The following is a 17,237-nucleotide window of genomic DNA, read 5'->3' as shown; positions in this document are numbered from 1 at the left end:
GGGAGGAAAACAAAGCTTAAATAGCTTAGCAGTCCACAAAAACAGAGTGTATCACCAATTCAATGGCAGTTTGTACTTTTGGTCAAAGTCTCCATGCAATTTCCATGTTCGATTAAAATGCAATTTAAAAGAAAGCCTTTCTTTGTCTCTTTCTTTCTTTCTGGGTAAAAAGAAGATATATACTGGATTCTATGGTTAAAATTCTTGAAGAAAATCTGGTGTCGTTTTATTATGACCAACAAGGTACAAACTGGACTGTTTTTAAACCAAACTCAAATGGCTAGCAGCCACCACTAAACTGCTTCTGATTGTTCTACGGCAAGTCAACTTAAAAATCACAGGGAAACTCCCAACCTTTTACATCACATAGCTTTCTCTTTTGAGGTACAAAGACACATAATGCAGCCCGAGTGGAAAGTAGTACATGTGGGAATTAGATCTGGGTTCAGACTCTAGCTCTCCACTTATCAGCCATGTGGCCTTAGATGCATTACATAATCTTCTTGAAACTCAGTTTTCTCATCTGAAAATGGTAACACTGTTATCTACCTTAAAGGATCATTGTGCTACTAACTGTACAAAATATGCCTAAATATTGTGTCTGCAAAGATTAGGCATTCAAGAAATGTGAGTTTAATTATGAGTACTACAAGGATATAAGATTTATGATATATTTGAAAAAAGAAATTATTAATTAAAAAACTGTTTTGACTGTTCCAAGTAGTTAGCATTTACAGTTTGTTGTTTTACATTTCTCTAAAAGCTCAAATGAATAAGAAAATAAACATGATAAGCACATTTAGACCTATTTCTATAACCTAATGGTAAAATAATTCATTTAGCAACCAACCCTAAATCTAGAACAGGAGGACAATATTTTGGAGCGTTATACATTTTGTTTTTAAAAGGGCCACATCCTAGGGTGCCCGGTGGCTCAGTCAGTTAAGCGTTGACTCCTGAGTTTGGCTTGGTTGGGGAGGTTGACAACCATGTAGGGATCCATGTGATGATAGTGTGGAGCCTGCTAGAGATTCTGGCTCTCCTCTCTCTCTGCCCCTCCTCCCGCTCATGCATGTTCTCTCTCTCAAATACACATTAAACAAGATTATAAAAAAAATAAAAGGGCAGCATCCTAATCCTACATTCTCAATGTCAGAATTTAAAAACAAATTACTTCTAAATGCTTGTCAATCTGGTCACCTTGCAGTGGAACTAGGCCTCGTGGAAGACGGAGGGGGCTGTGGAATTTTTGTAACAAAAACCCAACACTGTGTGCCTGTTAACACATTCTTCCCACACGCCGTATCAGAGACAGCAGAGCTCACTTTATGTGAAGATTCCTAACTTGACAATAATCTGTTACCATTCAACAACTGATTCCCTTTAAAATCTACTTCAATATTCTGAACTAAATTTTATAAAAATACATGGATAATTAGGCTGGAATAAAATGACACAAGAACTTTTGCTACTACCTTAAACATTCCAGAGGTCAGGCAGAAAGAAATAGGGGCGAGAAGTTCAAATACTGTTAATAAAACTTTCTTCTCTGTACCTTTTTGTAAATAAGATAGCTTAGATCTGAATCAGTAAAGTGTATCTTAAAATGTCTGCTACCTTGTGCCAGCCAAAAAGCATTAAAAAAAAAAAAAAGAGGTCTAATCTAGGGGACAAGTTAAATTTTCATTGCTCTGCAGTTTGAAGTGTAATTTCTTTATTAAGCTAGAAAATCAAAAAGTAAAATTTAAGAGTTATCAATTGTTATGCGCTTTATGTACAATGTATCATTTGATCTTTAAACCTGATGAGCTAAATACAATTATTATCAATGTTTTAACAGATGAAGAAGAAACTGAGCCTTGGAGAACAAGTAACTTGTCCAGGGTTTTAGAGGCAATAAAAAGCCAAATTAGCAAATGGACTCGTCACATCTGTCTCACAAACCCAGGCCTTCTTTGAGTTGGCCTACTGTTACAGGCTTAGCTTCCTTATGACTGATAGGAGAAATCATTAGATGAAGTTCTTTTCTGCATCTTTTGGGAAATCCATTATGTCACATGATAAAGTTTCCTTATATATCAATTTCAATAATAACCTGTCACTTCCAAAAGTAATACATTGGCCTATTATTTAACAATAACAATGAAAATAATAAAATTGGGTTTGCCCTTTTTGTCCTGCTGTCTGAAAACTTAGAGCTACACTTAGTGTTCAGTTTCACTAAGTATCTCATGTTATGTTCCTGGTAGATCCATTTCTTGCTTTCTTCCCAATAGTTTCGGTCTCACATAAAAAAATTTTCTTTTATTATAAATGTCCTGCTTTTTTTTTTTTTTTTTAATTTTTATTTTTGAGAGAGGGTGTGAATACGGGAGGGGAGGAGAGAGAGGAAGACAGAGGATCCAAAGCAGGCTCTGCATGGACAGCAGTGAGCCTGATGCAGGGATTGAACTCATGAACTGTGAGATCAGGCCCTGAGCCAAAGTCGGACACTCAACTGAATGAGCCACCCAAGTGCCCCTAAATGTCCTGCTTTTTATGTTTTTATTTTGAATTAACTCATTGCGGGCGAGGGGAAGCAGGCACAACTGTAAATTATAATGTATTAGTATAAAAAAATCTTTTGAAATATACTTATTTTTTTAATACAATTTTGCTCACTATAAGAGTCACTGACAACAAAGGTAACTTTAATTTTTTCTACTGATGATTTTACTGGCATGATCACTGAAAAAAATTTTATCACAAATGAGTTGGAAAAAATATTGAAATAATTCTCTCAATTGGACTCAAGTTCATAATCAACCTGAAAGAACGCTGAAAACTGCCGAAGCATAGGTATAGTTTCCAAACCAGCACTGATTGCAAACACAGAAACCAAAACCAGACAAAAGCCACATATAAGAAATAAGGCAGAAAGAACCCAAAAACAAATAAAAAGAGGATGTTTCATTTTATTTAAATTATTTTCATTTATATGGTATGCTTACCAGTGAATACATAATTTGAGAAACAAATGGTTTAAGAGAAAGAAGTAGCTTTTAGCGTCTTAGAATAAAATCCTATAATGACAGTGTATTAAAGACATAGTTCTTTATATAAAAGGATGCACTTTTCTTTCATGGATGACTCTTTTCAGCATACTGAATAATCAAAAATTATTTATACTCACAGGAACTTATTACTACAGATCAATCTGAATTTTAAATTTGGCATTCACCTTGACAAAGAACACTTGATTATAGTTTTTTAAATCAAATATGTACAATAACTGAGGCAGTAACATGGACAGAGGATATTCAACTTCCTGGTAAGACTGGAATTTTCTTTAGAGTTCACACATCGATTTTATATATTTAAAAGTTTTAGAAGGTACGTATTTTAAACATACCAGTGCTCTATTCTTCAAATGGCAATTTATCTTAAATTGTGGAAAAACTCTGAAATTCAGGAAGAATTGAATTATCCAATTCTTTTTATGGAAATAAACGCTTTCAGATATTTTAAGAATCACATGCATATTAGGGATAATTTTAGCCTGGATATATATACATTCTCTAAACTATTATATTACTCTGTGAAATAACAGCATGATAAGGAAAAAAAAATAATGATAATGATACCTAACATTTATTAAGTTCCTATGTGCCAGATGCTGTTTTAAGGGCTTTACTAGTATTAATTCATTTCATATTAACAAAAATCCTTTGAGATGGATAATTATTATCATTTTCATTTTGTAGATGAGGAAACTGAGGCACAGAGAAGTTTGAACTTGCCATTAAGTGGCAGAGACAGACACTGAACCCAGGCAGTTAGGCTCTATGGCAAGACTCAAGAGCAGAAAGAACACTCTAAATTAATTTTTGTCTTCAAATACAAGTTCTAGAAATATAAACCAATGAATGGATGAATGAATAAATAAATAAAGTAGGCTATGGCATAATTTCCTCTATGATGGATATTTTGAATTTCAAAAGATAGGCATTTCAATTTTCATACTTAATTTGGGTAGGTGGCAACTTTAAGAAAATCCAGTTGAATTATATGAACAGTCTCTTCTCTCCTAATAAGTCTATGGACAGTTAATGTATAGGGATGTTATTCCAGACATGATTTGTGAGGAAATAATCAAGTAGAGTAATCAACAAAGTAAGTATCCCCATATTTGCAATAATTGATTTTTTAAAGTTATTCATGAATCCAACTATATTTTATAACTTTAAATATATCTTATATTGTTTTAGTTTATTTTAGTAGCCATTTTATCTCAATAAATAGAAAAGTATAGTCAGGAAAGATTTATATAAGATGGAAATTAATATAAGATTTCAAAGAAAATTTAAGAAGTAGAACTGAGAATAACATCCAAGGGACCAATAACATCCAATTAACCAATATTTAAACATTCTTAAATATATCAAAGCTAAATTTCTGCCCCATCACACAGCACACAACTAGATACTATTCAATGCCATAAAATATACATCAACATAACATAGTATGCAAAGCCTTTAATAAAAAAAAAAAATTCCCTTCTCCATCTTCCAAAGGAAATCATTATAATTAGAAATGAGAGAAGCATTTGTTTACATACCTCAAACATTCTAGCAGCGGTACATCTCACAAGTGCCGAAGTATGGACAACACCATACCATAAAACAGTTAATAATAACTCGTGGTAGGCTGGATTTGCACTGAAAGAAAAAACTCAGTGTTAAAAGTGAGGGCCACAGTGTCTTACTGGTGTATCGAAAAATACTACATTTGTAGGTAATATTAATGATAAAAATATTGGCAAAAAACATGAAACTACTCTGTATGGTTTAACAGGTTACATCCAAGACTCTTTAAAAAAGGAAGTCACCTTACAAAGCTACAAACTTTTAGCATATTCAGGAGTTATACTTTTAGGTTCTGTAAACATTTACAATTCTGATAGAAATCTCAACTCTTTAATAGCATACAACTTAAAATTATAAAAAATAAAAGAAAATTTACCCAGGAGGAAAGAAAGAAAGAGCACTGGACTGAGTCAGATGGGTAAGTTACAACCTCTGTGGGTCTTAATTTCTGTATGTATAAAAATTGGGGAAGCAATACTTGTCCTATTTATGTCATATGTTTATTGTGGGATCAAATCAGATCAACTCAAATCACTGACATGGAAGGAGAAGTTGGCTGTGAGGCCTATTCAAATGCAAGACTGTATTGTTACCAAGTGCCCAAGCCTGTTTGCAATAAAGACAGAGATAAAAATGACATTAACAGCTAGATGACGTGATTATGAGCAGGATCAGGCAATGGGATGGAAAAAGGAGCCAATGAACTTTCACTTGGAGCTCCTTTTTCAGTTTTGGGAAACTAAATTTTCTTCAAATCTGAACTTTATTTCTCCAGCTGCTTCAAAGAAAACATATGTCTATACTCTTTCCCCTACTCTTTTATTACAATGTATTGATTACAAAATATTGAGAATGTACAAATAAGCGAAACCAAAAACCAAACACTACAAGGACAAAAACTAGGCCTCAAAACCAAAAGATTTGGTGTGGATGCCAATATTTTTTGACTCAAACTATGTATCTTATAAATACAATTTAAAAACTTTACATGAATTAAAAAACAAACATAAGCTATGATTTTTACCCCAGTTCCACAAAAGAAGCCTTCAAGCTATCAAGAGGAGCATGCGATAATGAAAGCAGGGTCATTACATCTTCTAAGAATCCCACTAACAGTTTTCGGTCTTCTTCCTACAGAGGATAAAGACTGATAATGAATTTCCAAGCAATCAAGTAGAACTAAAATACTAATTTCGTATCTATAATTATAAAGTTTTATCAAATATGGGGAAATATCTAGTCTCAGAAGCATTTTAACTAAAAATATGTATTAAACTTATCTATCTATGATCACAATGGTAAAAGGACAAAGACTATCTTGATTCATAGATCCTCAGACCTGTGCTGTTCATTATGGTAGCCACTCACCACATGCAGTTATGTAAATTGAAATTAAAAATAAAGTACAATAAAAGATTCAGTTCTTTAGTAGCACTAGTTACAATTCAAGTGCTTAATGGCCACGGGTGGCTAGTGGCTTCCTCATTGGACAGTTCAGATACAGATATGTCTGCTGTTGCAGGAAGTTTTATTAGACAGTTCTGCTTTAGAAAATGCAAAGGTATATTCTTTTATTAAAATTTATTTTTACAAATTTTAGTTCCCACTAATTTTGGCACTAAGCACTTAAATACAAACTAGTAAAAGCTATCCCCCTAACAGAAAATTGTTTCCAAGAAATTATTCTTGCAATTTCTTAGTGGTAAGAAGCTACATGCTTGTTGAAATACAGAGTACTGTGTTCTTTTTCTTTCTTTTCCTGTATCTTTCTTAAATTTTTATTTTTTATTTTTTAATATCATTTATTGTCAAGTTAGCTAACATACATTGTATACCGTGTGCTCTTGGTTTCAGGGATAGATTCCTGTGATTCATCACTTACATACAGCACCCAGTGCTCATCCGAACAAGTGCCCTCCTCAATGCCCATCACCCATTTCCCCCTCTCCACTGCGTCCCCATCAGCCCTGTTTGTTATCTGTATTTATGAGTCTCTTATGGGTTTGCCTCCCTGTCTGTTTGCAGTCATATCCTTGATTAAAAAAATAATCTATATTTTCAAACTTTCTTTAATAAACCATCATTTTCATAATCAGAAAATAATCAGTATTTTCTTTTTTCTTATATTGTACTTTATTAAGAAATATATTGTAAAAAATAAGTGTGCTAAATTAGGAAGGTTAAAAAATCACTTTGTATGTTAAATTAACCTGAGTCTATAAAGGAAGGGAATCTGACATTCTGTCAGGAAATAAATATATAATAAATTAGAGTTAAGTTTTCTGTCATTATGGATGTATTAGGCCAACAATAAATAGCTTCTGCATTAATATTAATAAATAGATCTATGAAGAATACTGGATTGCCACCAACCATTTTTTTTCCCTACATAATCAGGTTCATTTAGAATGAATAAAGGATTAAAAACAATAGAATGAATAAAGAATTGACAAAAGTAATGATCAGCATGAACAATGTCAGAGCAGTTTTGGAATATGACAGTCTACTTAATGTAAAGCTTAGGACACTGACAAACCAGAATCAGAGCAATGTCGGAATAGAGACTCTACCCAATTTTAGTTGCCTACTATGTCAAAACACAAAATATACATAAAATTGGAAAACAAACTGTAAATCTGAAAAACCTGAAGTGTGAAATAAGAGCTATGAAACATACTTCCAAATGAGCATAGATTCTTCTAATCTGAAAATTTAGTACAATCCTATTCTAGTTCTCATTTTTGAAATCTCAAGACAAAAAAATGTATTTGATTCAAAACAGTTTTCAACTCACAGCTTTTCAAATTAAAGAGAGTGGAAAATGGTATGCATAGTATTGTGTCTGGCAATATGCTAGGATTTAAATCTTCATGAGTTTAAGAACAATAGAGACAATCTATTAAAGTTACAGGACTTAAAATACCCTACACACAGGGATTGTGTGTGTATTCATATTATGAGGCAGTCTTCGAAACCAGGGTAGAAAAGAACAGTTTAAAGGAATACTGTGTTACTTTAACAGAATTGGAGCTTCTGTTGAAAGGTATGTGATATAAAAGAGGTTAGAGTGGGAGAGAGCCAAAGCATAAGAGACTGTTGAGAACTGAGAACAAACTAAGGGTTGATGGGGGGTGGGAGGGAGGAGAGGGTGGGTGATGGGTACTGAGGAGGGCACCTTTTGGGATGAGCACTGGGTGTTGTATGGAAACCAATTTGACAATAAATTTCATATATAAATAAAAAAAAAAAAAGAAAGGTATGTGATACTGTAGGACTACATTTTAAAACTGTAAGATAGCTCAATCTGTTTTGTTAGAAGAGTACAATAAATATGAATTATACTTTGAATTCAAAAGGCAAAAGAAATGTTAGGTATTAATGGGGGAAAACTCAGGAAAAAAGGCCTTCCTTTTTGATTCTTACATTCTAAATTCTATTTATTTTTATTATTTTTTAAAAGTTATCTCTATGCCCAATGTGGGGCTCGAACTCATGACCCTGAGATCAAGAGTTACATGCTCTACCTACTGAGCCAGCCAGGAGCCCCTCACATTCTAATTTCTAATTTTTTTTTAATGTTTATTTATCTATTTATTTTGAGAGAGAGAGAGAGAGAGATAAAGCAGGGGAGGGGTAAAGAGGGGGGAGAGAGAGAATCCCAAGCAGGCTCTGCACGGTCAGCACAGAGCCTGATGCTGGGCTCAATCTCATGAACTGTGAGATCATGGCCTGAGCTGAGATCAAGAGTCGGACGCTTAACCGACTGAGCCAGCCAGGTGCTCCTCACATTCCAATTTCTAAAAATGCTTTATCCTGAATCCATACTTTCACCTGACTGGTGGGGCTGCCTCACACTTAAAAATGACTGATCTACGTTAATATATACCATGTTCATTTCCTTAAAACAACGGTAAGTAGAATGTGGTAGTTTGTCATACTGGTGACAACCAATGAACTGCACCTCCTGCCTCATGCCTTTATTTTGTGCCCTCTTCTGGAATCTGGGCTGGGCCTGTAACTTGTTTTAACCAAGGGAAGGCAACAGAGTGATGTGCTAATTCCAAGCCTAAGCTTTCGCCTAGCAGATGCTGCTTTTGCGCTCTGAGGAGCCCTGAGCAGCCCTGAGCCACCACGTATTAAGTCTGGCTGTGCCGCCCCAGAGGCCCCAAGACAACACAGAGACTGAAGCTCAGTCACCCTAGCTGACCTCTCTTCCAACCAAAAAGGTGAATGCAACAACATGAGTGACTGACCACCAGCAAGACCACAAAAGAGAGGCCAAGTTGAGCAAAGCCCATGAGCAAATAAAAGGGTTATAATAAGCCATTATGTTTTAGGGTAATTTATTATGTAGTAACAATTAAGAAAAATAAGGTATTATTAAAAAGTATTTTGCACAAAATGGTAATAGAGTACCGTATTCTACAGCATTTTGTAGTTTGCTCCACCTAATACATGTGCTTTATTTGCTATTTAATTTATGAAAAATTAATCATGAAACACAATGAAACTTTGATAAGTAAGTGCAATCTAACACTTCTAACAAAATATCAAGAAGCACACAATCTCTAAATTTATTTGTTCAAGATTTGTTCAATGAAGACTTATTCAAATATGCTCTCCACTATAAATTACTCATTGAACAAAAGAAATATATAAATTTTGTTTTCCTTTATGGGTAACACGAACCCATAATCTAATCTAATCTATGTTGTTAATATATATTACTTTTATAATATAATATAAAGCGTAATATTATGTATCTTTCTAAACAGAAAGCGCTTTTACATTTTCTAGTAAAAGGATTTTTCTCTTACCTGAATATAACACGTAAGGACTCCTGTTGCATAAATGGGGACAGTAGCTTTAGTGAGGACCCCATTTCCTGCTGAGGAATCTAAGATCATTAAAACAATTTTAAAAATCTGCATGTATTTTAAATGTAAAGCAAAAAGTCACAATGCAAATTATATTTAAAATTCCAACTGGTTACAAGGCTTACACATGCATATTATTACTTTGGAAGAGAATTTTGATTAAAATACATATCCATGGTTGTTGTAAAAACACAGCTTAATACTTTTTATAAAGCCAGTAGCATAAACATTTTTGATAGATGTTAAGAACTCTAATAACCAAAATGAGATGCTATACTCTATTTCCATACTCAGAAATTGGAGCTTTCTTTTTTTTTTTTTTTTTTAATGTTTATTTATTTTTGACAGAGAGACAGAGCATGAGTCGGGGAGGGGCAGAGAGAGAGGGAGACAGAATCTGAAGCAGTTTCCAGGCTCTGAGCTGTCAGCACAGAGCCTGACACGGGGCTCGAACCCACAGACCACGAGATGGTGACCTGAGCCGAAGTCGGATGCTCAACCGACGGAGCCACCCAGGCGCCCCAAGGAGCTTTCTTGAACTCTCCCAAGTGCCAGTCCGTATAAACAGGTCTTAAATTTTTATGCTTTCAATCTGTAGTATTCGGTAGAAGGTAAAGGCACTCAGCTAAAAGGTGGCATCTGGATATATATTATTTAATCTGCTTCCTGATATGAGATACTACCTAGTTTCTAGTACTAGTCTAGTTCCAAAGCCCCTCCTGCATCCTCTACAGGGATTTTCAGCCAGATGACCCTATTTTCGCTAGGAAAATGCAGGCAAAGTACAGAGGCAGAAGAGGGGAAAGCATTTCAACACAGGAGAGTACCCTGTGACTACTGTAAAATAAGATAATTCATCTGTAGATGATTTCAAAAAAGAAATTCAGAGATGATATAACATTATTTATAGCAACAACAGCTCTGGTTTATTGTTCTTTAGGCACTATTTTAAGTGCTTTATATTTGCTTTTATGTATCCCCAAATTTTTAAGTACTTTTTTCTATTTTTATATGGTTTGAAATTCTTTTCAGAAAATAGTACATAAACAAATTTGACTAACTGCCCTGAAAGAATTGTAGCAAAAAAGAAAGTTCCATTTTCACATCAAGTAGCACTTGAGGTTTGTTTATGCTCTCAGTAAGAGTAATTTTTTCTTTGGGGGACTACTGATATTGGTTGAGTGTGACTATGGTAGTTGAGAGTTAAATCTGAGGTTAGGAACATAGACGTAAGTTGGATTCATAGATATAGACTATACATATAGGGATTAGTAATCTCTTCCTACATGAACTACTAAACACTTAGAGCTAACTAGTAATTCTAAAAGCTGTCAGTTTTTAAAATATGTAAATATTCCTCACTAATTTATCATCAGAATTAACAACTAAACAGATAATACCAACTATTAGGCATTCTAAACATTAACACTTGATAATATAAATTTTGGGAAGCATTTATCAAAAAAAAAATCTCATCATGTTCGAACTTAGAAGAAAAAGATATATTTATTCATCTCTATTTCTGAGGACAGCCTAAGATGGGTTTTGTAGATCCCTCAAATCAAATCACTAAGGTAGGATGGTGATAAGAATTACCTATATGTCCAAAACCAACCAAGTTTAAAAAAAAAAAAAAGAAAAAAAGGAGGGCTAGCTATACGTTTTTCTTTCTAACATTTTCTACAATTTATTCGTAGAAACTAGAAAAACACACAGGAACTTAAGATCCACAAGGAAACAAGTTCTTAGGCTGATGGTGCTATAACTAGACTTCTTAAGACAAATGAGTGAAAACTATCAACAGAGGGACTGGAACTGCCCATTCAAGTATGTGGGGTTTTTTTTTTTTTTTTTTTTTTAAGTTTATTTATTTTGAGAAAGAGAGAGAGAGAGAGGAAACAGTGTGCATGAGTGCGAGTGGGGGAAGGGCAGAGAGAGGGAGAGAGAATCCTGAGCAGGTTCTGTGCTATCAGTGGGGCTAGATCTGACGACCTGATCAAGACCTGAGCTAAAACCAAGAGCTTAACCAACTAAGCTACCTGGGTGCCCCCTCAAGCATGTAGTTTCATTTTAAAAACATATATGCATATCTTACATTCTCTTCCACTATATTTGTTTTCATTTTAAAAGATTTAAATAACTAATTTGGAAGTAGAGATCCTTTATTCTATATTTTTCAATATTGTGAATATACCACTTCAAACCTACAAGGGTACAAGCACTCTGTTTGAGAAACTCAGCCTTAAGTCAATTTAATTGCAAGGAAGGTAGGTATTTATAAGCAAATTAATAAAGATGAATCTCACTACCAGCTCATGGGAAAGAGGTAGATGTGACACAGTTATAAAACCAAGAAATAAATTTTCCTTTTCACTTGTACTTGCTAGTTCATTTATATACAATTGGCACACAATGAATATAGTATTTTTTCCTGAGTAAAGATATCCAATTGTTTTAAAAGTAATAATAAATGGGGGTGCCAGGGTGGCTCAGTCGATTGGGCATCCGACTTCAGCTCAGGTCTTGGTCGTACAGCTTGTGCGTTTGAGCCCTGCGTCGGGCTCTGTGCTGACAGCTCAGAGCCTGAAGCCTGCTTCAGATTCTGTGTCTCTGTCTCTCTCTGCCCCTCCCCTGCTCACACTCTGTCCCTCTTTCTCTCTCTCAAAAATAAAAAAAAACATTTAAAAAAATTAAAATTAAAAAAAAGTAATAACAAATGAACTTACCAATGTTTTCTTCAGACAGTCTTAAAATCTCCTGGAACTGAGGTTTGACCTAAGCAACCAAAAGAAAAGATCCAAAAAGTTTCAGTCCAATGGATCAATTAAAGATTAAATAAATAAAATGTTTACTATGGCTACTACTACTACATTCATTGATTCATCTGATTAATTGATTTATTTACTTATTTTTTTATTTTGCTTTATGGACGATTTAAGTGATCAGAAATATAACAATTCTTTTTTTTTTTTTTTAAGTTTATTTATTTTGAGAGTGCGAATGCACGTGTGAGCTGTCAGGATGGAGCCCGATGTGGGGCTCGATCTCATGAATTGTGAGAATATGACCTGGGCTGAAATCAAGAATCGGACACTAAATTGACTGAGCCCCCGATGTGCCCCAGAGATGTAACAATTCGTAAGAGGCTTAGAATAAAAGAAGAGTCAAGTTACTACAAGCAACACCTTTAGAGAAAAAATGTTTTCCAAATCAATTCAAGTCAGTAGGTATTTTCTGAAGGGTTTTTGTTTTCCTTCACTAAATTAAAATAATTTCCAAGATGACTTTAAGGGCTTGAAATTACTACATCTTAAAACTTCATGACAGAAAGATTATTTAGGTAAATATTATTATATGATTAGAATTATTTTTTAAAACTTTGCTGTATTTAAAAGGAATGAAGAGCAAATTCCATTCATTTAGGGTATTCAATAAGTAACATATTCATCATGTAATATCCATCTGCTTAAATTTTAACTTCCTTAAAACTGAAATTTAGGCATCAAATATAGAATTTACCTACAATTTTTTAAGCTAGTAAATGCTAATTTCAATTTTTTATTATTAACATTATCACAGATTTCAGGTTTCAGGGCACTGAAGTCAACCACTTACTGCTAAGTATTTAAATGAACTCCTACTTACTTTTTTTTTTTAATAATAGCTACTTCTTTTGGAGATGTCAGACAATTTTTGCCAATGTTGATAACTATAAAATCAAATTCTATTTAATAATTAGATGTTAGCAAAAATGTAAAATGATCTTGTTTCTTCTACAGTAGCATCAAGGTCTAACTTTTTGCCCTCTTAGCGGCAGGTCGGGCATAACAAACAACTTAAACGGAGGTGAAGCCCACTGTTTGAAGATTAATCTACAGCACCATGCTTATGGAACAAAAAGACACTAAAGTAATTTATTCATTTCATGCATGCCAAGGCTAAGCCCAGATAACTTAATTATTATAGGTCACAAACATAATAGTATTTATTATAACTCACTTTCTGAATTTTGTCCAGTCTGCTATACCAAACTATTTTGCTTTAAATGTTTAAATACCCACAGAGTAAAGTAATAGTTAATAGTAAAGAGCTCCACAAAATTCTTACCTTTTAAACGTCTTGATTAACATTTGATTATAACAACTATATCTTTTTATGTTTTTCTTAGCTCTCTAAAGAACTGTCCCAACAATACGCTAGCAAGACAAATGGATTAAAGATGAAACTGGGATCTAAGGACATTCCAACTGTAGTATCTAAAACTGTAAAGTAACCTGGATATGCAGATGTGACAAATACTAGCTTTGGCAGCGACTGAAATATGCAGCATGAATCTCACGTGTCCACACTATTCTAAGAGCTGGTCTTGCAGCAAGGCTTCTATAGCAGCTACGCTGGTTCCACAGTCGCCTGAGGTTTTGACCAAAGTGTGCTGAGCAAACAGCTGCTCCCCGAATGTGTGGTGGATGGGAAGGCAGGAGAAGCGCATCAAAGAATCAGTGAAGGCCTCTGATACGGCCTCTGCTGGAAAGATACCCAGTGTGTAGATGTTATATCCAAATCTGGATATAAACCAAGTTTAGGCTAAATCATCGAAACGTGAATAAAGATAAGAAGATTATTCACTAGAATTTTCTGTTACTGTCATAGTTTTCTAAGATATTAAAAGGTAAAGGAAGAGCTCATGCTTTGGTTTACTCTGTCACAGCGTTAATTAACACATTACATTTCTGTATCTCTTGCAATAAGAAAATATGGAACACAAGTTTTTACCTTAGTGTTTGTAAAAATTTTGCCAAATGTCCGGCAAAGGCGCCAGAAAAATCTGGAGAATTCATGGACACAGGCAGTTGAAGTAACATTAATTTTGCCAACTATTTCTATAAGTTGTGGCAACCTGAATGTGAAAGGAAAGAAAAATAGGCAGGGGATACATATAAATTACTGTTTCCTTGCCAATGTCTGAAACAATGCATATCTAACAACCTCCTGCTTTGCTTTTCATAGCCAGTAAAACCGCAAATCAAAGGAGCGGTTTGAGATACCCTGAAAAGGTTTTCAGTTTCTATTCTACTCTATAAACTTCTTAAATTTTAACTGCTTGCCATAAAACACATGGAACCTTAACAGTAGAGTTTTGCCTATGGAGTTAATGAGACACAGATCACTGGATTTGATGCTTCACATTAAGTGCTTGGCTAACAAGGCATCCACTGTAGCTTCAAAAATGACAATCTGGATGTGGTTTAAAATACATCATCACTATTAGACAACAACAAGGCAGCAGACAGGTCCTTTTGACATAGTCTGGCAGCACCATCCTCATAGATAAATACCTACATATCCAATGGTATAAATCTCCCCTCCTAAAGAAGTTTACCATAGATAATGCCAAGTTATGTTTTTGTTTTGTTTTTATATTTTGTTATATTTTGTCCCTCAGTGCCAAAACTAAGCATAGGGAGCTATCTTCCATCAACTGATGGAGGCGTACCAAATGAATATGAAGGCAGTAACTTACAATTGATTGACAACCCACAGTAAAGTCTCCCAGCCTGTTGTACCCTCGTGTTCCAGCTGGTAATCATAAAGTTGTAAGAGCACTGCCAATTGCTCACGACTTCCAATTATAGTAGACACATCTTGAAGAGGCGACATAGGCCGAGGGAACCTAGTCACTATAAATAATAGAAGCAAAATAAATCATGTGAAAAGTGGCAGTGTGTGAAGCTAACTATTCTGTGAAAAGGAAAATAAGACTCTGTCTCTCGATATTTAATTGCTTATTATAAACTTTAAATAGAAAACTGAAATATGTTAATCATATAATTTTTTTAAAAAGTGAAACAAATTCCTGTCACATGTGAACAAATTTAACACGTCTCAAAAATTAAGATTTTAGGAGACAAAATAGTTATAGTAAACGAACACTGTAATGAAATAGTTTGCTAATAAAGAGTAAAATTGCATTTAGGTTAAGTTAAAATTGGCCCAAAGATAAGATGTTAGCTGAAACATGGATTTGAATTTGGTTAAAAAAAAATAGAAATACTTATAATTCCACCAGACTACTTATGACAATGAAATAGAGAATACTTCTTGATGGCTATTAAATGGTAACGCATGCCAACAGCTCATTAACTGTTAGAAACGCCTAACTGCCCAACAACTCTTGCATAGAGGCTAATATCCTAAAACATGCAAAAATACAGAATTTTCTCAAAATATATTAATGGCTTCATAATTATTATTAAACCTAAGAAAACATGAAATGCACATAATTTTAAAAATGTTCAAAGACAAAATTAAGATGTTACCATCTTTTTATGCTGCCCAAGACTTTTAACAATATATTAAAGACAGAGGTCATCCCTTGCTAGCTGAACTCTCCTATTTGCTATCATAATATACCAACCAACAAATAAATGAGTTTGGGTAACATGGTACCTCTCACTATCTGAGGTTTCTGCTTGAATTCTCACTGTATCTCAATCTAGGAATAAACAGATTTGGACTGCGAGGGATATTTGTACTTCATAGGGAATGTATCATGTCAAAGCATAGCTGATATAATTTCAAACACGGTTATATAGCACCTGTCACAATCTGCTGCACTATGATAGAGTGAATGTCATTCCTTCATACATACTAATAAACAACTGAAAAATAATAGAACAGTTTAAAGTCAAATAGATAGGTCAAGATTAACTACAGGGGAAAGTGAGGTCTAAAGACTTAAAGGTAGGTCCAAGAGAAGCAAAATAATGTCAAAAAATAAGCAGTTATTTGGATAACTCAATTATTACAGGTAAGTAAACAGAATGGCTCAGGAGTCTCAAAACATTGTTCTATTTAACAGGATTTTTAACAATATAGAACTATAGAAAGGTCCCCAGAATGTCATTTTAATAGGATAGCAAAATACCAGCATTTTATTGTCAACAAAACAGTCACAATTATCCAGCAAAGTAACAGCCATTACGACTCTTTAATGTATTTCCCTCTCACTAGAATGTAAGCCCTCTGAAGGCAGAAAGTTGTGTCTATTTTATTCACGAATGTATCTCAAGTGTTTACAATAGTGCCTGACATAAATATTAATTAGTTACCGCTGTAAAGAAATTGGTAGTAAAACTATTTGTGTTTCTATTATATAAGAGAAAATAAATCTTCACCTATCATAAATTCTATCCCAAATATATGGATGTATATATAGATAGACATATAGACATGGATATACAGACCCTACGTAAGAATACAATATTTTCTCATTTAAAATAAATGATTTATAACCAAGAAGTGGGCATAATAATATTAACATTTATGGTTGCTGTTAAAAGTCAGAGAGTCATATTCTGTCTAAAAGAATTAAAAAGGAAAGGTTATTTTTGGTATGATGAAGACATAATCACAAGAAAGGTCAAATAAACCCTGGAAGAAATATATTCAGGATGGTAAAGCAGTTGTTTTGACAATTTTCATCTAGTCCCTAGCACATGCTTGGCATCAACATTCAAGAGTTATTTTTATACATGAATGAAGGCAAACATTATAGGTTGATCTATGTACCCTCCTAGAAACTCCTACATTGAGGTCCCAATCCCCAGAACCTCAGAATGTGACCTTATTTGGAAACAGTGTTATTGCAGATGTAATTGGATAAGATGAGGTCATACTGGAGTAGGGTGGGCCTCTAGTCTAATATTACCCATCTTATAAAAAGGCGAAATTTGGA

General features: G+C 34.0%; 1 protein-coding gene across 9 annotated transcripts in view; it reads right to left on the bottom strand.

Annotated features, from left to right (window-relative positions):
* The window catches only part of RELCH (RAB11 binding and LisH domain, coiled-coil and HEAT repeat containing), a 115,661-nt gene that overhangs the window by 25,699 nt on the left and 72,725 nt on the right, over nucleotides 1-17,237 (bottom strand). For 8 of the 9 annotated variants that reach the window (XR_015242607.1, XM_086683147.1, XM_025931081.2 and 5 more), the window contains 6 exons: nucleotides 15,024-15,180; nucleotides 14,276-14,399; nucleotides 12,229-12,277; nucleotides 9,443-9,522; nucleotides 5,650-5,756; nucleotides 4,598-4,697 (listed from right to left, as the gene is read on the bottom strand). Coding sequence is in view for 8 of the 9 variants with exons in the window: in XM_086683147.1 (XP_086539273.1) it covers nucleotides 4,598-4,697; nucleotides 5,650-5,756; nucleotides 9,443-9,522; nucleotides 12,229-12,277; nucleotides 14,276-14,399; nucleotides 15,024-15,180 (617 nt within the window). In the remaining variant the exon portion in view is untranslated. The remainder of the gene's footprint in view (nucleotides 1-4,597; nucleotides 4,698-5,649; nucleotides 5,757-9,442; nucleotides 9,523-12,228; nucleotides 12,278-14,275; nucleotides 14,400-15,023; nucleotides 15,181-17,237) is intronic. The other variant, XM_086683146.1, reaches the window with a different exon arrangement.

This window comes from Puma concolor, chromosome D3, assembly GCF_028749965.1.
Source record: "Puma concolor isolate L17-30 chromosome D3, mPumCon1.1.hap2, whole genome shotgun sequence".
Classification (NCBI taxonomy): domain Eukaryota; kingdom Metazoa; phylum Chordata; class Mammalia; order Carnivora; family Felidae; genus Puma; species Puma concolor.
The sequence above is the reverse complement of the archived record's forward strand: the minus strand, read 5'-3'. Positions and strand labels throughout refer to the sequence as shown.